This window comes from Gracilinanus agilis, chromosome 6, assembly GCF_016433145.1.
Source record: "Gracilinanus agilis isolate LMUSP501 chromosome 6, AgileGrace, whole genome shotgun sequence".
Taxonomy (NCBI): domain Eukaryota; kingdom Metazoa; phylum Chordata; class Mammalia; order Didelphimorphia; family Didelphidae; genus Gracilinanus; species Gracilinanus agilis.
Window position 1 is genome coordinate 213,775,915 of NC_058135.1, and position 24,195 is coordinate 213,800,109.

Sequence of the window (24,195 nt, forward strand, 5' to 3'; positions counted from 1 at the left end):
ATGTTCAGCAAATCTGGATGTTATTTTTCTACTATTTTAAAAAAATTAAATTTGACAAAGAATAAGTAATTGTAAAATATTACTTTCAAAGCCCCTTTAGTAAAGTGACCTAGTCCATTTGAATTTTTAAAATTACTTTCAAACTTTTGATGTGTTGTCTTTGTATTCACGTGCATACTTTTTTTTCTTCATTTTTGTAGGTTCTGCCGGAGACTCACATTTGGCCTCAATGTGAAATTAAGGTAGAAAAACACATCTACATGTGTTGCTATTAGGATAAGTATATTCACTGGTCATGCCTGAAGAGGGAAGTTCAGTTCTAGACAGCTGACTGCTAGCAAATATAAATGATTATCCTAGAAGTCAAGCCTCTCTCCTGTTTACTGGAGTGAAAATCCCCTCCAGATACCAACGGAATATCAACTACAGAAAATGCTTCACGTTTTAAGGATGCCAGCCACCTAGATTCATGCACCCTCTCTGTACAGTTGTTGTGGATGGTTTGCCATCTGAAAGCTCCTCAAGCTCTTATCCAGGCCCTGTATCTGTTTCTGAAATGTCTCTGCTTCATGCTTTGGGCCCAGTGCAGACCTGGCTGGGACAAGAGCTAGAGAAGTGTGGCATTGATGCCATGATTTATACTCGGTATGTCCTCAGTCTTCTGCTGCATGATAGCTATGACTACGATCTACAGGAACAGGTATTTACATATTTCAGATGTTTCATGTAAATAAACTGTTGTCTCTAAGTATGTATTTATTGTTGGGGAGTCACATTTGAGATAAGTGCTCAATTGGGAGAAAGTTAGACCTGAATTCAAGTCCCTGCTCTACTACTTAAAACCTCTTCTCTATGAGCCTCGGTTCTTTCATCTGTAAAATGAAAAGATGGAGGCAAATGCATGCTAAGGTTCCTTTTAGTTTAAATCTGTGATCCTGTGAATTTCTTGTTCTGAAATATTTCTGGTATTTATGAAAACTATTATTCCATTCAATTATGGTATATCCTTTACATATTATGTTAACATTCTTAAGTTACATTCTTAAATAGCATTAAACAACACAAGTTTCTTAGTGTTAAATAATATAAGCTAACATGTTAAAGCAAATGCTTGTTTGAAATGAAATGCTAGTTTTCATAGAAGATTGTTCAAGCTAAATACTTTTAAATCAGTATGCATTATGGATCAATAAACTCAGGTTTGGTAGAGCAACATGCTTTTCCAAACATACTAATTTCTTTCCCATCTTCTTGTCCACCCCATCTTAATTCTGGAATAATTCAGTACACAAATTTCTTATATTTGAGAACAGCTTCTCCCAAATGTTGTTATTTTATGTGCTGAGTTTAAATTTTTTTTTACCAATTCCAAGTTTGCAAACAAAATTTCAAATTTTTTTTCTACCACAAAAACAGACACATTGAAAGTGAAAGATGTGGGGCATCTTAGATGGCTCAGTGGATAGAAAGCCAAGCCTGGATACAGGAGATCCTGGGTTCAAATGTGGCCTCAGAACCTTCATAGCTTTATGACTTTAAGCAAATCAATTAATCTCCATTGCCTAGCCCTTACCACTCTTCTACCTTGGAACCAAGGTTTAAAAGTATTGATTCTAAGTCAGAAGATAAGGGGAAGAAAGGGAGGGAAGGAAGGAGAGAGAGATGATGAGTAGGCAAAGAAAGAAAGAACAAGCAATTAATTGAATGTGAAACAAAACCTCAACAGTGAGTTAATGTCCTCCGAATTACCGTTATAAAAGAATTTAAAATAAGATCATATATATTTTATAGTACCTTATGAATGGTAGGAAGGCCCAAGGAACTTTGGGGGGTTTTCTGTAATTTGTGTTTTCCTTTGACAATAGTTCTAGCTTTTCTCCCATCAACAATGAAACTTAAACCTCAAAACAATGTTATAAAAGTCTTAATGCAGTTGTAAGCTATTAATGATTAAGGCCCTAATTATTATTATACTTATTATACTTCTAATGTGGCTCCAGAGAGCAGAACTTGAACTAATGAGAGAAAATTACAGGGGAACAGATTTTGATGTAGTAGAAGAAAGGACTTGTCTGAGCCTTATTTTGCCTTTATTCCTTATAAGAAATGGACAAGATTTATGAAAGATGAAAAGACATGGAGAGATTGCAGTTAGTTTATATACCTAGCTAAATATAAGAAAATAATTGGCTAGCAGCGTTACTCCCCAAGATGGAATTCACTACCTTCTCAGGTAATTTATCTTTACTGGATGGGTTTAAGCAGAGAGTCCAAATGACCATCTTTTAAGGATATCTTAGATAGGTTACATATATATTAGATGGGAGATAGAGTTTTAGGGGACCTCTAAAGTACTTTGTAAACCTAAGATTTTTTTAAATCACTTTTGTATCTGACCTCCAGAATGTATCAACACCCTCTTCATGTCTCATTTCTGGCTAAGCTTTAGTTTCTTTTTCTTTACTTAGGGTATGGGTCATAGATTTAGACCTAGAAGCCACCTATCTAGTACTAGGGGTCTATGGTTTTGGATGGGAAACAAATTACATCTTTATTTTCACTAATCTCTAAATGAAATTTAGCATTTTCTGCAATTATTTAAAAAAATTATTCTTAGAAGAATTTCTGCATAGGCCTCACCAAACTGCCAAAGGTGGGAGAAGGAGTCCATGACACAAAAAAGGTTAACCCTTAATTTAGCTTAACCTCTTTATTTTACAAATGACAGAACACAAGTCCAGATAGGTTAGGTAATTTATCTACAGTTATACAAGTATTAAATGAAAAAAGTCTCTGATCTGCCTACTTTTATTGGTGGCAAGTTGGTTTCAAGTTGAAATCGTGGAAGGAGGGGATGTTATACTTAAAGCATATCTGGAAGCATTATTTTAAGATAATTTTATTTTTTTCGAAAAGTGTGGTTCCAGGACCACATTTTCTTCTGTATATGATTATTAAGAAAACTTTCTAATAAATTAATCACTTTACTAAAACTTTTTTCCCTATAGCATTATATGGCATGGTAAAATTATAAAAGGAAGAATTTTTTTTCCTGGCTCAAAAAAGAAAAAAAATTTAGAACTCATAATCTTGGAATCTCCATTTTAAATATCACTTTGGTTAAGATTTCAAAGGATTGTGGTTTGTCATTCCTTCCTTAACAGTATGAAATATTAATAAATCTATTTGTTAGTTGTGTTTTCTTTAGCTTTTGAATATATTATTTCATCCATGAATTCCATATTAAGTATATCTTTTATTTGCTTTGTTTGTATGATGTGATCATAGTCTTGTCTGATTTATCCCCATATTTACTATCTATTTACCTTTGATTTTGTTTTTATTTGTTTTTGACTTTAAGAATATGATGCATTTTTACCATTCTTAAATCTTTTCCCATAGAATATGACAGATATTTGTAACTAATTATGTTTTAACTTGAATTGTAGCCATATATCAAATGCTAGCATTTCTCAGTCTTTTTAAGTTTATAAGAATAAAGAATGAACTTAAAACAAAACAGGATAAGAATTCACTTAACATAAACCAGCCATTTGCCTATCTGTACTCATCATGTTTTGTGTTTGTTTATAGACTTTTATAAACACACGTATATTTTGCTAAAATATAAATAAATGAATTTGGAGATTGTTTTTAAAATCTTTGATAAAATTAAAAACTCCTCCAAGAGACTTTTGGTAAAACATACTATGAGTTTTTCGATCTCTGGCATTAAGAGCCATTGGAGATTGCATTTAATAAGAGAAGGGTTTTCCCTGTGTTCATACTATACATCAGTGGTTTAAAATAGACAAGGACTACTTCTAGATTATTTAGAAAACTGTAAAATGTTTTTCAAGATAGGAAAAGGAAAATGACAAAATCCATATTACCTTATTAAGCCATATTAAAGTTACAGGACCAAAAAGTAATTTTAATATTCTGTACTATAGAAAGTTGTTCCATTGTTTTAATCACTTTTTTGTTTGCCTCTTGACAATACAATTTCTCTTATTAGAAGTTCTACAGATAGTCAAAATTTCTCATAAATTACATTTTTAAAATATGCAAATATGTAGCATTTTTCTCTTCTACTGTCTGTCAAAGCCTACATATATTTTAAAGCTCAAGTCATATGCCCCTTTCTCTTCGTTACACTCAAGTTGACAAGCATTAATAAGTACTTACTATATGCTAGGCACTATGCTGGGAATACCAACATAACCTGAAAGAAAAACATTTTCTTCTTACAAGGAGCTTACCTTCTCTGTGGGAAGACAGCACATAAAAAGAATCTTGAGAGGGTTGGGAGTCACTACCTGCATGGGATCATAATAGAGAAAATCCAGAGTCAGTATTATAACCATAAAAATATTGAAAACCTGGTTAGCCTGGGCCACCATTTCAATATCGAGGTTCTGAGATGAACCAGCCAATCTGAGGGAGGCTACAGTGGTGAAGGGTACTTCCACAGTGTTTGAAGTTCAATGGTGAATAAACTTAGAGGGTGAAGAGGTTTCTATGACATTTCAGAGAAGCCTGAACAAAAGTGATCTCTTTCTTCTCCAAAATCTTAAAGACACTTTATTGTACCTATTCATGTCATTTCTTACCACCCCAGCAAGATTAAGGACAGAAACCTCTCTTCATTTTTATAATGTACTTCACAATTTCTTCCACAGGGTGCTTAATAAACATTTGTTAAATGAATAAAAAGAAAACATTGGACTGTCAAAAGGATGTATTTTAAATTGAATTAGATTAACATGGAGATTTAATCTTTAGCCTACTATCATGGATAGAACATAGAAGACTTAGAACCAGGAATATATGAGTCCATTGCTCAGACTTAGTAACTATTTCTTGGCAAGTTATTTAGCCTTTTTTCAGCCTGTTTCCTCATCTGTAAAATGAGAACAATCTTAAATCAGAATGGAAGCAATCCTCCTGGTTAGTAATTAGTTAGGAAACATTTATTAATTGCCTACTGTGTTTCAGAACTGTACTAAGCACTAGTGATACGAAGAAAGGTAAAAGACAGCCTGCTTCCAGAGAACTCAGAGTCTAGTGGGGGAGACAACGCAAAAATATTTTGGTGCATCAAAGATATGGATTGGATCATTTGGAGGTAGGCTCAGAGAGAAGACCCAGAGGGATCAAGAAAGGCTTCCTATAGAAGATGGGATTTTAGCTGAGGCTTGAAGGAAACCAAGGAAGTCTGGAGGCAGAGATGAGACAGGAGAACATTCCACGCATGAGAAATACCCAGGGGAAAATGCCTAGAATCAGGAGGTGGAATGTATTGTGGGAAAAATGACAGGGAGCCCAGTGTCATTGGATCACAGAGTATATAGAGTATATAATGTATGAGAAGATTGGAAAGGTGGGCGGGGAAAGTTTAGGAAGGACTCTGAATGCTGAATAAGAGTTTATATTTTATCTTGGAAGTGATGGGGAAGCATAGGGATTTATAGAGTAAGAGGTTGGGGATATGTGGTCACTTGTACTTTGGAAAGTTCACTTTCACAACTGAGTGTTGGATGGCCTCAGGTGGCAAAAGACTTGAGGAAGGGAGACCAATCAGCAGACTATTGCGGTAGTCCTAATATGAAGTGATTGAGGGCCTACTCTAGGGTGGTAGCAGGCTCAAGAGAGAAGGCAGCATATGTGAGAGATGTTATAGAGGTAAAATTGATAGGCCTTCCTTGGCAACAGGCTGGATATAGGGTGGATAAGAGAAAGGAGTTAAGAATGCCATCTAAATTATGAGTCGTGGTATTAGGGAAGATTAGTATCCTCAACAGTAATACAAAATTAGGGAAGAAGAGAGGGCTTTGGGGGAAAGGTAATGAGTTTAATTTTGTACATGTCAGGTTTTAAATGTCTATAAGACATCCACTTGTGATATTCAATAGGCAGTTGGAGATGTGAAACTGGAGTTCAGCAAAGAAATTAGATTCTGTGAATCATCAGCCTAGAGATGATAATTAAATCCATGGGAGCTGATGAGTAGATAGAAAGAAGAGAAGAAGTCCTTGAACAGAGCCCTGAGGACACCTGCATTTTGTGGTGTGACCTGGATAAAGATCAAGCAAAGGAGACTTGAGAAGAAGTGATCAAACAGACAGGAAGAGAACCAGGTGTTTGAAAACTGAGAAAGAAGAAAATATCAATGAGAAGAGGCTATTTGACAGTGCCAAAGTCTGAAAAGAGGTCAAGAATGAGGATTGAGAAAAACTCAATTAAATTAAACTCATTAAATTTGGCAACTAAGCGAGTACTGGTAATTTTGGGAAAGGGTAGTTTTGGTTGAGTAATGATGCCAGAAATCAGAGGCTCAAGGTGTACATATGATAAATAAAAGTCAAGATCGTTGAAAATAGGGTCAGAGAAGATAGGAAATAGTGGAGTTGTGATATATTCCCATTTTATAGATGACATATAAAAATGCTAGTCATCTAACTCATAAGATTGTTGTGGGAATCAAAAGAAATAATGCATGAAAAAGTGTTTTTCAGTCTTAAAGCAATAGATATTAATGCTTTATTATTATTATTATTATTATTATTAGCATTCCTGATCATGAGAAGCACATATCTTTGTGCTTTCTTGGTTCACATAGCATAACAATAAAATAATGTTTTGGTTTCCTAAAGGACCAAGAGTATGAGAAATGTACTGTTGTTAACACAATTAAAAACACATAAACACAAGTTAGGACAATTGAAAATAAATTAATTCAAGTACAAATTTCTAAAGACTGTATAAAGACAAGTTGTAAGAGTCAAAAATCCCCAAGTATTAGGGGAAGAGATTTGGGGTATGTAGCAGTGAGCTCTATGATGGAGAGGCTGCCAATATAATGCTGGAATCAAATATTTCGGCATTCTCTTGAGTTCCAATTCATTTCATACTATTACTTGGATACAAAATAGTTCACAGTTTTTAAAATCCAAAATTCAGAACCAAATAATGTAATGTTAAGCCTTTTTTTTTTTTAAATTTGGCAATTGGCTTTCTATACCTCAAGATAAGGTCATATTGGCTATCAATAGCAACAAAGTCATTAACTTCAAACAACATATGTCAAGTTCATGCCTTAAAGAGCTATATAAATGTTAGCTATTATCATAATGATTATTATGATTCTAATACTGAGTATATCAATTCACTACTGTGGCCCTTGTACCAAAAGGATGACATCAATATTCATTAATTCAAAGAACATTGATTAAATCTCTACTGTGACAAGAATAAGATAACATCCTTGCCTTCATGAAGCTTTAGAATTCATAGGGAATAACACAAAAACATAAGCAACTATTGTACCCATAATAAGCGAATTAGAGTATGACACAACAAAATTCTCTGTGAAATTTGAAAGGAAAAGAGGAGAAGGAAATATCAGAGAAGACTTTATGGATGTGTCCTTTGAACAAATGGACCCATGATATTGCTGTGAACAAAAAGAAGGGTAGGAAATCTAAGCAGAAAACTTCAGTAGTTAACATTAGCTCTTTAGGAACCAATCTTCAATACTTCTTATAATCCCTTTCCTCACTTGTGATTTAAAGTTTATCGGTTACAAGACATTCCATAAATGCACTTTGTATCAGATTTAGGACCATCTGTTAAAATCTTACTCTGCTGATTTGAATACAGAATAGGAAAAGAGGAGAAACTATTTTTCAGGTTGATGAAATCATTGAGGGTATATATAGGGTGAATATGAATTAAAACTCCCTAAAATTTGAAAGAACTAAACCTAGAACAAATAAATGGAATACTTTGTGTAGTAAATTTATGGATTTTGTTATCCTGAGAAGTAATATATTTCATTTCCTCAGGGGATCTGTGATCTCATTGTTGGAGGTATATCCTTCAACAGTATCATAATTTATACTCGCCTTTTCATCCTTTTCTTCATCTGTGCTCTCCAGTAACCTTTAACATATTTGGTAGCTGACTGTTGCTTCATTTTATCCAAGTACCACTGTGGTATGAAAAATTATCTACCACTCTGGTATGAAAGTTGCCTATTTCTTATTCTTTACACATATAATCAGTCTACCTCCTTTTCCTGTTTTACTCTCCTAAATCATGTCTTTTTTTCTTTTTTAAAAATATTTTTTGCTTCTGTTTTATAAATTGTTGCTTGATATGGTTACAGCTTATTTATACCCACCACATGTCTCTCTGTTGTCTTTTGGGTTACTTATAATTTTGGTCTTTGGAAATTATGGTGTTCTATCATAAAGCATCACTGAAGGAATATTGGTATTAAAAATATGTGGGTTTGTTTCAGAGAAAAGTTTGAGTTCATTGAGAAATTTTTAGAAAAAAAATTTTTAATCCATTCAGCTCCCTTTTGATACCTTATTTGAAGCATCTACTGAAATCATGGCCTGGACATCTCATATAGATATCTATAGATATATAGATAGAGATAAATATAGATATATCTTAGACCAGTTCTCTCAAAAGGTGGAGGATCTCATATTAGCCAACTCAGTCAGTAAACATTAAGTGCCTACTATATGCCATACACTCTGCTAAACACTGAGGATATGGAGAAAGGCAAGTAAACTATATACAAACAAACCACATACAGGAAAAAAATGAACAATAATTAAAGAGTAGAGTCTCAGGAAAAGCTTCCTAGAGAAGGTGGGATTTTAACTAGGACTTGAAGGAGGCTAGGAGGCAAAGATGAGAAAGGAGAGAATTCCAACCTGTGAAACTGCTGAGAGGATATTAGAGTGCTTTATCAAAAGAAAGCAAGGAAACCAGTGTCACTGATTGCAGTTTTAGGGGATGGGGAGTGGGTTATGAAGAGCTTTGAGTGGCATTCAAAAGATTTTATATTTGATTCTAGAGGATGATAGGGAACCAGTGGAGCTTATTGAATTGGGAAGGAAGGTGATATCATCAAACCTGTGTATTAGGAAGATCATTTTGACAGCGCTGGAGTTTGGATTAGTCTACAGTGATGGGCAAACTTTTTAAGGAGGGGGCCAAAGGAAAGGAAATGCTCATCTGTCAGTCTGTTTCTAAGGCAACTCTTTTGAAGTTTCATTGTATTGTATCCTACTCATTGTATTTGTCAGATTAGGAACAATGTCGGGTGGCCAGATAGAACATTTCAGGGGGCTGCCTCTGGCCAGCGGGCCATAATTTGCCCATCACTGGATTAGAGTAAGGAGAAACTTGAGGAAAGTGTAGGATTGCTAAGAAGATTGGAGGGCTTGAAAGCTAGTCAAAGGAGCTTGAGATTGATTAGGATACTGAAGTACCTAACATAGTAGCCCATCCAATAGTGATATAAAAAGTGGGCTTCATGTCTGTCCTGTTGCATAGGAGTCTAGTGATTATTGTTTTAATCTATTCTAGGTATAAAATCTAAATTTCTCTAAAAATCATCTTACTGGTTTCCTTGAGGGAATTTTAGGGAAGCATTCTTAACAAAGCACAACTTCTGTTTCTATAAGATAGGGTTTTGAAGAGCCTAGATAAACAAATTTGAAGCTCAGATTAGGATGCAAAATCTCTTGCTATTACATGTGTATAATTAGTGTTTTATTCTCATCTAGGCAAGGAGGTCATGACTCTGACTTAAAATCTAGTGTCAGGTAACCCCTTTTAAGTACCAAGTGACTTGTTCTGTGAATCAGCCTCTCATTGACTGTCAGAAGTGTTGTCAGGAGACTTGGTCCTGTCAGAGTCTTGCTGTGTGACAAGAAAGAAAGTATTGAACCTGCCACCCAGTTTTCCCAGTGGAATAGCACCTACCTCTAATTTGCACAGGGGTGGTTTTTAAGGACAAATGTGACAATATCTGTGAAACTACCTCAAGCTCTTGAGAAAAAAGAATATAAATAGCCACAGTACTATTTTTCTGTGCTTAAATTAAGATAATCTAAAGGAGTCAAGAAGTTGAAATATGTTTTTTGTTTTCAAAAACTTTTTATTAAGGTTTTCTTAACCTAAAACACATTCAAAGCATTTCATAAAGAATTCTTGAAGTAAATCTAGCAAGGGCTTTTTGAACTTTTCCTCAAATTCTTAGTAACAACCTTGAGTGCATAAGAGGCTTGGATTTGCTCCTTTGGAAATACTCTTACTGATAATATTTAAATCTGTCCATTAGTGTAGAATGCTTCTGTTTATATGCCACTAAATATGTATGAAAAATTTTGGGGAAAATTTCAAAATTACTCTGGTAAACTAGCCCTGAATCTGGCATTTTGCAAAAACAATTGATTTGGGTTATTCAAAAGAAACCAAGGTGCTTGTCCTTTAAAGGTACATATGAAGACCCTTCTAAGTTAGACCTTAATGCCAGATATGTATGTTTGCACTTAGGTCAGACTTCCAAAGATACTCTGTGTGTGTGTGTGTGTGTGTGTGTGTGTGTGTGTGTGTGTTCTTTTTTTTAAAGATTTGGATAAATCATTACCTAGTCAAAAAAGTCTTACGTTATGTTCATGTTCCACCCATAGTCCTTCATCTCTATGCTTTTTTGTATCTCTTTGGAACCAAGTTTTTTTTTTTTTAATTTTCTAGCATTCCATTTTGATTATTTCATTACTGTTCTCTTCACTTTACATAAGTTCATATAAGTTTTCCCATGCTTCTATGTCTTCATCATATTCATAATTTCCTACTATATTCATTCCTCTACTATACCTCGTTTAGCCATTCACCAATCAATCAGTAGGCATCTACTTTGTTGCCAGTACTTTTTGCTGCTCCAAAACATGCTGCTCAATATATTTTGGTGTTTATGGAGCCTTTCTTTTTGTCATTGACCTTTTTTGAATATATGCCTAGCAACTATTGATGGCTTCTAGTTGCCTACTTAATTAAGATTAAATCTTGGTCCTAGCATTCAAAGCCTGTCACATTCTTGCTCCAGCCTCCCTCTCCAGCCTTTTGGGATATACTAGCCATCTTGGGCTAACCTCTATTCCCCTTTCTTGTCCTCTCCTATCCTATTCCTGTATCTTTGATAACATTATTCCCTTTGCCCTAAATGGCCTAATTTTCTCCTTTTTTCCTAATCATCTCCATCTCTCTTCTCCCGACTTCCCTTTAAATAACTCCCTCAATGGGGGCAGCTGGGGAGCTCAGTGGATTGAGAGTCAGCCCTCAGACACTTCCCAGCTATGTGACCCTGGGCAAGTCACCTGACCCCCATTGCCCACCTTTACCACTCTTCCACCTAGGAGCCAATGCACAGAAGTTAAGGGTTTGAGAAGAAAAAAAAATAAATTAGCAAATAAATAAATGCATAGATAGATAGATAGATAGATAGATAGATAGATAACTCCCTCAAGTTCTAAGTTAGGTACTACTTCTTCCCTTAAACTTTCCCAGATATTTCCTGTCTACTAGATAAAAATGATTTCCACCCCCCTCCTAGAGCTTTACCTAAATCTGTTCTTTATTTTTCATCCTTGCATTATAATTATTTGCATATGCATTTTTCCTCTGTCAGAGTTCAAGCTCCTTCAGCTTATAACTTTTTTTTCCCCCAGAGCTAAGCCTAGAGTCTGCTTTTCTATTACCGAGGGTATCCAGGTTCACAGTCTTCATGTCATCTTTTAATGCCCCACTCTCCACATTCAATTAGTTGCCAGATTTTGCCATTTCTGTCTCCCCTTCCCTCACTCACATAACCATCACTCTAGTTCTTTTCCTCATCACCTTTCATCTATACTATTGCAGTAGGTTCCTATTTAGTCCTCCTACCTCAGGTGTCCCCAGTCCATCTTTCAGGTGGCTGAAAAAGTGATGTGGGGCTATGTCATGCCACTAGTGACTTAGTGAAATCCCTTCCCTTTCAGTTACCTCAGGGATCATTTAAAAAGTCCTTTGTTTAGCATCTGAAGCTCTTCATAATGGTCAGAGAGAAAATAGAAAACTCCCCATAAGTAGGGCTCTTCAGATGGAGGCTATTTGCCTGGAATGTGGTAGATACTCTGGTAGGTAGGAATTAAACTAGATGACTAATGAAGTCTCTTCCAACAGCAGTAAGAAAATAGTGTCTTTAAAAAATCTGAATCTAACCCAGTGTGACTGAAGATATAAATTTTTTTAATAAAAACAGGGCATTTATTAGGGACTCATTAGATACTCAGCACTATGCCAGCTCCCAGGAATGCAAAAACAAAAGTGATGGAACAAGAACACTCCTCTAAGGGGAGCAAACCAATGTCTAATCAGGATGTAAATTTTTGGATATTATTTTATTTTGTTTTGGTTTTGGTGGGGATTATTTGAGAAATACTTTTTAAAAAAGTACTGTACTTGCAAAAAGTTCCCTTTTCACCCCAGTTCCCCTTTTCCTATCTGAGGAGTCACTTTCTTTCTCTGAGCCTTAGTTTACTCATTTATAGGTGATAGTAGATAAACTGTACAGATCCTTCCAGTTCCAAGATTCTAAGATTGCAAGAATAATTCATTTGAACTTATAGCCTTAACAAACAGGGACTGGAAAAGTACTTACTAATATATCCTACAATTCACTTGAACATTGAAAAGGAATTAACAGTGTGAAACTTTTGGCCATAGCTACACCTTGGTGCTTCATTCATAATTCTACTTTGGAAACAGAGTTTACTACCCTTTTTGAGTTAGAATCACCTGGCTATGTCTGGCCCTAAGAAATTTAAATGGCACTTAGGAAGATCTAAGAAAAACTAAAGAAGGTTAGAAGTAAGAAACAAATGTTGTGAATGCATATTGTTTCTTTCTTAGACTTTCTTCTTTTTAAAGATATCCCTGCAAGTCACAAAGTCACCAGGGTTGCAAAATTTTTGAAAGAAAAATTCAGAGACAATCTTCCTCCTTGCAGAAGAAAAAAAATGAAATAGATTTTAATTGCTCTCAAAATTACTGAATAAGTTTTAATAAACATAATTTGAGACATCCTAGCCAAATGACATGCATCTAAAGGACAGAATTTAAAGGAACTTGACAAACAGGGAGGCCCATATGAGGCAAAATAAAACTCACCTCTTATTTTCTACTAGGTTTTGGATTTCACGAGAATTTAAGCTTGTAGGGAAAACGTGTTTGGTAGAGAATTTCCTTTAGCTCTGTGATTTAGTGGAGTTGTAGGACAGATATGCCTAAAATTATGGTATATTATAGTCCTGAAAAAACTATTTAAATTTATAAAATATATTTACATTTTACCTGCCTATAATTCAAATCTCAGTTATACTACATAGAATGTGACTTTTTTAAAGCACATAGAAATAGATGAGTAGACTTCAGAGAAATTGCAAAAGGGAAATTTGAAACTTGGGTACTTGTTCCACTGCTTTCATATGGAACACTAACCTTCCATATGGTTTCCTTTTTCTCATTTTAATTCCTTGTTAAGGAATCATCTCTGTTTCCTGTAATTATAAATAGCAAATAACAGGCTTCAAATATGTTTTCAAAGACCATCAAGGGAAGCAGAAATGTATCATTGATATCTAGTCACTTAACCTCTAGTCAGAAAATAGAAATAACATCCAACCCAGAAAACTAATGATTTTTAAGGTATCAGTTAGATACTATCTACTAAACTTTCCTCACCAAAGTAAGTGGAGAAGAATTGATAAAAGAATGTTAATTGAGACTTAACATTTTACCTCTTCCATAGTAACCTAAAGATTTGTTTCACTTCTTTGTCATGAAACCAATGTTTATAATTCTGAGTTGACAGGTATAATGAGGTGAATTAAGTCACTGTGCTTTCATTCCCTGTAGTCCAAGTGGCTTTTTTTTTTATCCTTTCCTGTCATCCATATTCTACATGCTGACTTTGTTCTCAATTTATTTTCCTTCTTTTTATTTCTCATTAAATTTTCCTTTATTGTCTGCTTCTATTCTCTTCTTGCTATTCCCAACTATTTACTCTTCTCTCTCCTCATTCTTAATTCACTTCTAATGGTTTTAATAAAGCAAAAGTATAAAAATCAAAAGTAAACAACCAAGTAGTTTTTAAAACTTAGAGGAAAGCCTCATAGTGTCTCAGTTTCTTCATCTAGAAAATAAGTAGAGTGGACTCAATAATTTTAAGGCCCATTCTAGTTCTACATTTGTGATCCCAGGAAAATAGTATTTGTTTTTAAAATGCCATACATATATACATTTACATACCTAATCCATATCCTCTTTCATATATAGCTGTCTTCAGCCTGTGCTTTTTAGGCCAAAAGTTGCTTGAGCACAAGACCATTATCATATATTGGAATAGAACCTTATCAAAGATTAGTAAAGATGTTGGAAAACAAAGAGAGACTTTGATTTATAATTTATACTGAAAAAAATAACTTTTACCTAGAGGTAAATACCTGTGGTATAGTGGAAAGAGCCCCTAGTTTGTAGTAGGATATAGGTATGACTCCCTCCCCTCTATTACATGTGTCAGCCATACCAAAGCCATCACTTTCTCTGAGTTTCAAAGTTATAAAGTATAAATGGGATTAATAATATTTCTATTTTCTACCATATAAGATATCTTGTTGAGATGATCAACTAAGAGAATTACTTTGTAACACATGAAGCACTATGTATTATTGAAATAATATATTTGCAAATGTGAGTGCTTGAAAATAATTTTTAAATAACAAATTAATATAATGGAAGTAGATTTATTATGCAGGTAAAAATAATGCAAATTTCCAGGTTAAACATGAACCTGATTTTTGGTGCCTGTCAAATGTCTAAGGTTTTTTCAAACATTTGTTTTATTTTAAAAGTAGAGACACATAGTAGCGAACTATTCCATAGTACTATGATTGCCATTTTCTGGGGGGGCCTTTTGGTTTAATTATGATTAATCGTATAAATAATTTTGAAATAAGAATGTGATATTTAAATATAAGAAAAGGAAATACTATGTCCTTTCTAATCTTGGTTCTGTAACCTTACTGCATTTTATTTTAGGAGAATGACATCTTCCTGGGCTGGGAAAAAGGAGCTTACAAGAAATGGGGAAAGAGTAAGAAAAAGTGCTCAGATCTAACTCTAGAAGAAATGAAAAAACAGGCTGCTGTCCAGTGTCTTCGCTCTGCTTCAGATGAAGTAAGTCTAGAATTTTAGATTGAACACTTAACATCATGTTTACTCATATTTCATAACCATATTTTAATTAAATATTTTAAGATTATTTTATATTAACAAGTAGTCAAAGCTTCTTACCTTTTATCTTAAAAGGTATTTCTAGGGCCCTTCAGCACCACAGAACAATGAATTGGTTTTTAGAATCCAGTTGCCTATTTTGTTAAATATGCATTTGTGTAAGACATGAAGTCAAATAAGTTTACATCTATTTTTTTAAGTATTATTTACTGAGCAATAGCAATTCATGTTCACTGAGATTTTTAGGTGATTGTTAAGTTCAGTATAAATCAACAGGGCAAAACCAAAAAAGCTTATTTCATGTTGCCTTAACATACACAGAGCATATAGAATTATGGAGGTAATGGCTTTATAATATATACTGAGCTGATCAGGAATATTATATTCATTTCTGGCTACCACACTTTTGGATTTGGAGCCTTTCCAAAGAGGATGACTGAGGTGGTAATCAGAAGTAAGATCATGTCATATGAATATCATCATCATCAATAATAACCAGCATTTTATAGCACTTTGGAGCTTGCAAAAGACTTTACAAATATTATCTCATTTAATTCTCACAATAGCCCTGGGAGATAGGTACTATTATTATTCCTAATTTACCATTGGGGAAACTGCAGCACATGACTTTCCCATAGCAGTATACCTAATAAGTGTCTGGTTTTGAACTCAGGTCTTACCTACTCCAGGTCCAACACTGCCTCCTACATTGCCTAGCTGCCTGAATCTATTGAAAGTACTCTATGTGTTTAGCATGGATATGAGACCTAGTGACATGATTCAAACATTTAAAGATCCATTATGTAGAAGAACAATTCAGCATATTCTGCTGGGTTCCAGAAGAGCAAAATTATGAGCAATGAATGAAAATTACAAGAAGGCAGATTCCTTTTAACATAATAAGAATAAGGGTCTAACAATTGGAGCTTACCCTCTTCAACTGTCATTTTCCCAGGAGTCCTGAATTACCTAGCAAGACCCCAAGCTATTTACATAGAACCTTGAACTGGAACATAGGAGGCAAGACCTATAGAAAAGTTTCCTAAGATTAAGATCTGTGAATTTTGCAAATGCCTTATGTTCTTTTTCAACTACCCAGCCTCTGATAAAAATGAGAAGTAGAATGACAGAGATTGTTTCAGTGGCACCTAAGATAACCTGCATCTAATGCACTTTTCCAAAAAATCATTTTTGAGTTTATTAACTCCATTCTAGCCTGAACTAGGGTAATTTAATTATAGTGGGGGAAGGAGTAGAGACTACTGACATTTAGGTTAGATAATTACACAGATTGAGGTGGTGTGAATGGGTTGCAGGGCCATCAGTGGAATCAGAAATCCTTGGAAGTTTTGGATTACCAAAGTAATATGCTAAAGCTTTAAAGCTCCTATTTTACCTTTTCTCTCAGGAACATTACTAATGACCATGTTTCCCATGTCTGAAACCTTGGTGTTCATATATTACTGTTCATGTTCGTTTGTACGCTTAGTTACTACGCCCTTTCAGACTTTCCTACACATCCTCAGAAAGCCATCTTCTTATCTCTAGATTCACTGACACCACCATAGTACAGACCTTATTACTAATCACTTGTATTAATGCACTGGGTTTGTAATCACGCTTCCTTACCCTTCTTTCCTACCACCCGCAGATTATTCTTTCATTATGCACATATCTGGTCATGTCATTCACCTGCCCTAAAACCTTAAAACTCCTCTTTTGTCTGCCAAATGAAGTCCAGATTTTTTAGCCTGACATTCTGAGTCCTCCACCCTACATTTTTTAGTGTTATTCATAATAATCCCTTTGACTGAACAGACTCGGCCAAACTTTCTTACCAAACCCAACTGTCTTCTGAGGGGCTTTGTTTTTGTGAATGTACCACCAACCTTTTTGACCCCTTGGATTTCTCTTCAACTCCTCTTTCCCTTCACCCCACATAGTCAATCAATTGCCATATCTTGACGTTTATACCAACACATTTCTCTCTATTTCACATGACCACCCCTCTGTTCAGACACTCATTAATTCATGCTTGTACTGTTGCATTAGCTTGCTAATTAATCATCTTGTCTCAAGCCTCTTCTTTTTCCATTCTATCCTCCACACAAATGCTAAGGTGATATTTCTAAAATAAAGTTTGACCATATTACTTTCCCTGCTCAATAAGCTCCAGTGATTCCATTTTACCTGTAGGATCCCATATAAACTTCTTCATTTCATATTATCAACCTAGCTCCAGTCTAATTTGATTTACATTGCTCCCCTTCATGAACTTTATAAGCTCCAACTCAATTGGCCTCCTTGCTGTCTATATAATATTCCATCTCCCATCTCAGTGCCTTTGCATAAGTTATCTTTCTACCTCTTAACATCCCCAGCTTCCTTTGAGACCTGACTTAGTTGTCTACTCTAATATTTATAAGCATTTCCCTGACCTCAGCAGCAAATGCCCACCCACTCCCCCAGATTACTATCTTTTGTATATACTTAAGTACACATGTATTCTCTCCCTATAGAATAGAAGTGCTTTTATATCCTTAGCCTAATTGGTATTTAGCAAATGCTTTGATGGATTGATTACTCTTCTGTGAAAAGCTCTGAACAGGTCCCATGCCTTGCTCATTCTGTTTTTTATAGCTAGAATGCCTTCTTTTGTTTCACATAATCCTATTACCATAAATTCTGTCTTTTCTTTGAGGCCCTAGTTGATAATGATCAAACAAGATAATATAGGTAAAGTGTTTTTCAAAACTTAAAGATCAAGATAAATATTAATATTTATCAGTATTCTGACCTCATTTTGTACCTATCAAGTATGTAGCATTAGTTATCTGTACTATTTATGTGTGCCGTATTCCTCTACTAGAGTGTAAGCTCCCTGAGGATAAAGATCTACACTGTTTCATCTAAAAATTGTCCTCTCCAGCTCATGGAACAGTGATCTCTTCATACTAGGTGAGGTGAAGGGAAACTAGAAAGAGCCTTTAGAAGGTAGGACTTGAACTGAGATTTAAAGGAAGCCAGGTAAAGTAGGAGCCAGAGGTAAGTAGGAAGAACATTCTTAGTGTGGAGGACATTGAGTAGAAAGACTGAGGCAGAAATAGTGTACTGTATGAGGAACAGCAAGTAAGCCAGTGTAGCTAAATCACATAATATATAGAAAATAGTTAAGGTAGGAGGTATAAAAAAGGATATAAAGGGATGAGTTGTAAAGGGCTTTAAATGCTAAAGAGATGATTTTATATTTTGTTCTAATGTAATAGAGAGCCACCTGAGTTTATTGAGTAAGGGGGTGACATGGTTACACTAGGACTTTAAGAAAATCATTTTGGCAGCTGAATGTAGGGTGGATAGGAATGATGAGAGACTTTTGAGATAAGAAAACCAGTTAGAAGGCTATTATAGGTAGTCTTGCAATAGGGGGATGAGTCTGAATTAGAGAAGCAATAATGTGAGGAAGAGGGGAGATTTTATATATATATATATATATATACACATTTGGGAAGATATTTGGCACTAGATTAGATGTGTGGAGTGAGTGGGATTGTCAGTTGTAATGAAATCTTTTTCTGGAAATAGATAATCAAACTGGAAGGCCACTGGCGACCCTTACTACTTGGAAATTTTATGATTCTGTAAAAAAACATTTGCTTTAGTATAGCTTTAAAGGCTCTTCTCCAATTTGGTATTTCCCATGCATATGTGAAGATTCATATGAGAGTCCTTGTTAGATACAACAGAGATAGTTCACCTGAGATATTAGCCATTGTCATGGAGGATGTTCCCTGCAGAGCCCAAATTGAATAGGTAATGACCACATCTAGTTTTTATATTTTATATATTTGTATGAAGCCCCATAATTCTACTGAGCCTCCCAAAAGAACTCTCCAGTAATAATAATAATAATAATAATAGCTAGCATTTTAAAGTTTTTTCAAAGTACATTACATAATAATATCTCATTTAATTTATTACCGTTCAAGTATTTAGCCTAACAATCCCCACAAGAAAAACCAAGTATATTTAAAATATTTATTGAAGGGGCAGCTAGGTAGCTCAGTGGATTGAGAGTCAGGCCTAGAGACGGGAGGTCCTAGGTTCAAATCTGGTCTCAGACACTTCCCAGCTGTGTGACCCTGGGCAAGTCACTTGACCCCAAGAGTGGTCTCTTCCACTTATGAGCCAATACACAGAAGTTAAGGGTTTAAAAAAAAAAAGATAAAATATTTATTGACTATGATATTGCAGTCATAGACAATCCCTTGAGCTGATCCATTACTAGCATATATCTTTGACAGACACTGTGGATCAGTGAGTTAGGCCTATAATTGAATAAGAGATTAGCATACATTCAAAAAATTATGTGGCTTGTTTAACAGTCCTAAACTGCTACCTGAAACACCTCTTCCTTTAAAAAATACCAATTGAGCAATGTTTGGTGGGTGTGAATAGGTTGTAGCAAGGTTACCCAAAATGCCTTCCTCATAAGAAATGTCATAAAAGCTATCCTTCAGGATGTCAGAATCAGAAATTAGAAGTAGAAAGTGAGCCAGAAGAATATTAGATGATTTACAGTATAAGTCCTGCACTAGTACCCACAAAACATTAAAGGTTCTGGAGGAAGGTCTCTAGAATGTTGGGCAGGCTTCTTATAAAGGATTTAGTAGACAACATTTTCAAATTCTCTTTTATCGTATAGAATGAGGATGTTTTGTTATACATGCACAACGGTGAAATTAAGAATATCGAATTATAATGGAGTAAAATTGAGATGTAAATATGTTTTAAAATAGATTATAGGAAATTTTGTGCTGTATTAATATTTTTATCTCTGCATATAAGAAACTCAACTACTTGGTATAAGTGGCTCTAATTACTTGTGACAGTGACCTCAATTTCCAAGCATATGTTTTCTAGAAGAATATAGCTCCTGAAATAGTGGCTTTGAAAACTCAAACCTGTAAGACGATAGAGGTGTCACATAAGGTTGAACATTAAACCAAGTTTTACATTCTGGTCCTCTGCTTCGGAATCTCTAGTTATCCCTTATTGCCTCTAGCATAAAATGCAAACTCCTCACCTTGTCATTTAAAGTCTTCATAAGTCTGATAGCCTTATTTCACACTACTCTCCTTCATACGTTCTGTGTTTTAAGCCAAATTGATCTACTTTCTCTTTCCCTTGGAACCTGGTATTTTGTCTCTCATGGTTCCCCAGTGGTCCTTTCTCCTAGAATCCTTGTAAAGCAAAGTGATATCCTAGTGGAAGCTTTTTCTTATTCCTCTAGTTATGTTTTCTTTTTTTTATATTTTCTTGTATTCCTGTGTAAGTCTTGTTTTCTCTTCCTCCCCATCTCAATTGCCAAAAAAATAAAATAAAATAAAAGATCCTCAAGAACAAGAGCCATTTTGGTTTTGCCTTTCTAATTCTGGCATCTGGCATAATGCTTTACATATATTAGGTACTTAACAGTTTTTTCATTTAACTGAATTGAATATTGGCTGTCTATTTCCTAAGATTAATTGCTTCATTTTAATCAGCTGATTATAGTAATCATTTTGAATATATCAGTTACAAAAATGTTTAAAACATTTTTGACAACACATGGGCAAGTTTAGCTTGTAAAATGCCTATGAATGGACAGCATAGTCTAGCAATCTCTTTGACTTTCATAAACTGGGATCGGCTTTTAAAAAAACCTTGGTGATTTTTATAGTCTCCAGTTTAAATGACTGCCACTGCTTTTTAATATAAAATAAAATGCAGCTGAATTATGCTAATGATAATCTATTATACCCTTGAGGTTAGTTTATGAATATAGCTTTTCTTTTCTTCATTCTTTATACTAGATATAGCAGAAGACAAAAACTTCCACTTGACATTGTCTGTTTTAGTGTAATTCAGTGATATAATCAAGTGACATAATGTATATTCTTGGTGTTAATTGACCATTGGCACTCAAATTTAACACTTTTTTTTTAAACCCTTACCTTCTGTCTTGGCTCCAAGACAGAAGAGTGGTAAGGGCTAGGGAATGGGAATTAAGTGACTTGCCCAGGGTCAAACAGCTGGGAAGTGTCTGAGGCCAAATTTGAACCTAGGACCTCCCGTCTCTAGGCCTGGCTCTCAATCCACAGAGCTACCCAGCTGCCCCCTCAAATTTAACACTTGAAGAAAGCATTATTACTTAGTGGGCCATTGCCAATTTTCTGATTCTGCACAGCCTAGACACTAGCTCTTTGGGGATAACTGTTGCTTTCAAGGAACCAGGATTTGAAAGTATATCATTATATATGCATCTCATTAGTATTTTTCAGGCAAGTGAATTTTGTTTGACCTCTAGGGATTTTCTCCTCTCTCAGCTTCACTTGTGGTGACTAAGAAACTTATAGAACTTGTAGAGCAACATAAAGTGTTTTGGACATAATTGTTCTAATCCATACCAATAATAAGATAAAGGATGGGAGAGGATGTTTTTTGAAACTGAAGACTATACTTTTACTTGGAAAGTTCTTTCTTCATTTTCCCATTTCCCCATACTTGGTCTAGGCAGCAGTTGCTAAGGATAGAGAAATAGAAACAATAGTCTTATAAAGGTTTAAAAGTAAAGAAGTCAGGACAGCTAGGTGGTTCAATGGATTGAAAGCCAACCCTAGAGATGGGAGGCCCTAGTTTCAAATCTGGCCTCAGATACTTTCTACCTGTCTGACCCTGGGCAAGTTGCTTAATCCCCTTTGCTTAGCTGATACCACTCTTCCACCTTGGAACTAATACTTAGTATTGATTCCAAGATGGAAGATAAGGGTTTTTTAAAAAGTGCTTAGCCCTGTGCCTGGCACATAGTTGGTGTTTAAAGGTCACAAAATTCCTTTCCTTACCCCCTTATACTCCTGACCAGTTTGCTCTTTTTCTTTTTAATTTGAACTCAGGATGTCATATCTCTGGGCCTGGATCTCAATCCACTGAGCCACCTAGCTGTCCCTAACCAGTTTACTTTTATTTAATTTTTATGCACATGAGATGAAAGCAAAGATTATGCTTTATTGCGTCCATATAAAAATTGACTTTTTCATGTGTTCTGACTTATATAAATATATATCAGTAAATGTGATAGTATACTTTTTTTAAAAAACCTTTATCTTCCATCTTAGAATCAGTACTGTGTATTGGTTCTAAGGCAGAAGACTAGTAAGGGCTAGGCAATGGGGGTTGAAAGGGGGAAAAAAAGGTTTTTTTGGTTCAATATATTAAAAGATGGTCGCCAGAGGATTGAACAATTATCAATCCTCAATTAAGAATAATTTCAAGTCAAAATTGGCTTTTATGGAAGTTTATTTACAATTGAGAAGAGAGAGAGGAAATAAGGAAATAAGAATCTAACACAGTAGGTAAATTACTACGATCCTCTAATTAATCCAGGTAGATCTAGTTAACCCTCACCGAGAGTCAGAGGGCCAGAAAGGGAAGTTCCTTCAGAGAAGTTCAGGAAGATTCAGTCTTTAAACTAACCACGTGGACTTCTACAGAAGATATTTAAAGTAGTCTCACCAAGATCTCAGCGTTCCAGCCAACACTCCTCCACAGACCAGAAGAGTTCCTTCTGCAGCCACCCTCTTCACCAGAAGCTCCCAGCTGACTGAGGACCTTCTCCTTTTAAAGGGGTCACTTCCTGTGCCTCCCCTAATTTGTGTGTCCAATCACAATAGACGTTTCTCATAGTACTGCCTAGGGGGCAGTCAGTTGATTCTGATTCATCACCCACTCTAGCACAAGTGGGTTAAGGACCTCCCAGAATTAGAGGTGCTCTCACCTTTGGTGATTACATCTAAACAGGGGCAGTGTAGACTTAATCTAATTATCACAGGGTCAAGTGACTTTGCCCAAAGTCATACAGCTGGGAAGTGTCTGAGGTCAGATTTGAACCAAGGACCTCCTGTATCTAGGCCTGGCTCTCAATTTACTGAGCTACACGGCTGCCCCTAGTATACTTTTCTTAGTACATTTCTCTTAATAAAATAAATTTCTTCTTGTTCAATATGTAAACTGCAGAGATAAGTTCCAATTTACTAGCTATGACAAGAAGCATTATGTGGTGGTAGTAGGTAGGCTTTCATGCTAGGCAAGTTATGCCTCTAAGACACACACACCACACCACACCACACCACACACTGGGTAAGGAACTCTCAGCAAGTCCCTTTCAATGCTCTGGGCAATTCTCTAAGACTATGAATCATAGAAAAGGTAGCACTTTACTGTGGCAGAAGAAATTTCATCACTTAGGAATTTCCTATTTCAGTGAAATCACAAGTCAAATTATTTTTCTTTATGAGAGAATTAACTAATATATAGAAATCATTCTGTATTTTGTAGAAGAAATTGTCCCTTTCACTTTAATTTGATTGTCTATTTATTTTGTAGTGTCTGTAAATGTAACAGTTAAATGTATGCTTGAAATGAATAGCAGTTTGTAGTTTAATTAGTTCATGTGGCTAAGTTTTTGATTCACAAAGAACAGCTGTCTGATCCTTTCAGTTAGTAACAGGCCATATTCCAAGAAAGGCAATCTGGTGTACTGCAGTTGAAATGCCTTCCTTGGTTATGTTGTCCAGTATACTATCACAAATTTATTTATTTTTTAGCAGAATGTACTAAATTGCATTTATTAAATAGCAGAATGCAACATCAACAAAAATTGAAGATAATCTTTCCTGAGAAAATAATGTATATCAACTTATATGCAAATACAGATATATGTATATTTAAATTCCTACATACATAAAACTCCAACTAATTCTGATTAATTATAATAAAATTACTCTTAGAGAAAGCCCGAATTATAACATTTTCAAATATATTTTTACATATTAAACAAATTACTCTATTAAATAAAATTAAATAACTTAGTGAAAGATTGACAGTAGACATTTTTAAGTCTTTTTTTACATGAGGAAAATAAAACTATCTTACTTGTATAGTACTTTTAACTTAGAGAATCTTAGAACTAGAAGGGACCTGAGGAATCTAGTCCAAATCTTTCATCTTACAGATGAG

At 35.0% G+C, this 24,195-nt stretch overlaps 1 protein-coding gene across 1 annotated transcript in view; it reads left to right on the top strand.

Moving 5' to 3' along the window:
* Positions 1-454: 454 nt before the first annotated feature.
* Positions 455-24,195, top strand: part of KIAA0232 (KIAA0232 ortholog) — a 69,766-nt gene continuing 46,025 nt past the window's right edge. The window contains exons 1-2 of the mRNA XM_044681410.1: positions 455-700; positions 14,947-15,084. Of these exons, the coding sequence (XP_044537345.1) occupies positions 470-700; positions 14,947-15,084 (369 nt within the window). The 5' untranslated portion in view covers positions 455-469. The remainder of the gene's footprint in view (positions 701-14,946; positions 15,085-24,195) is intronic.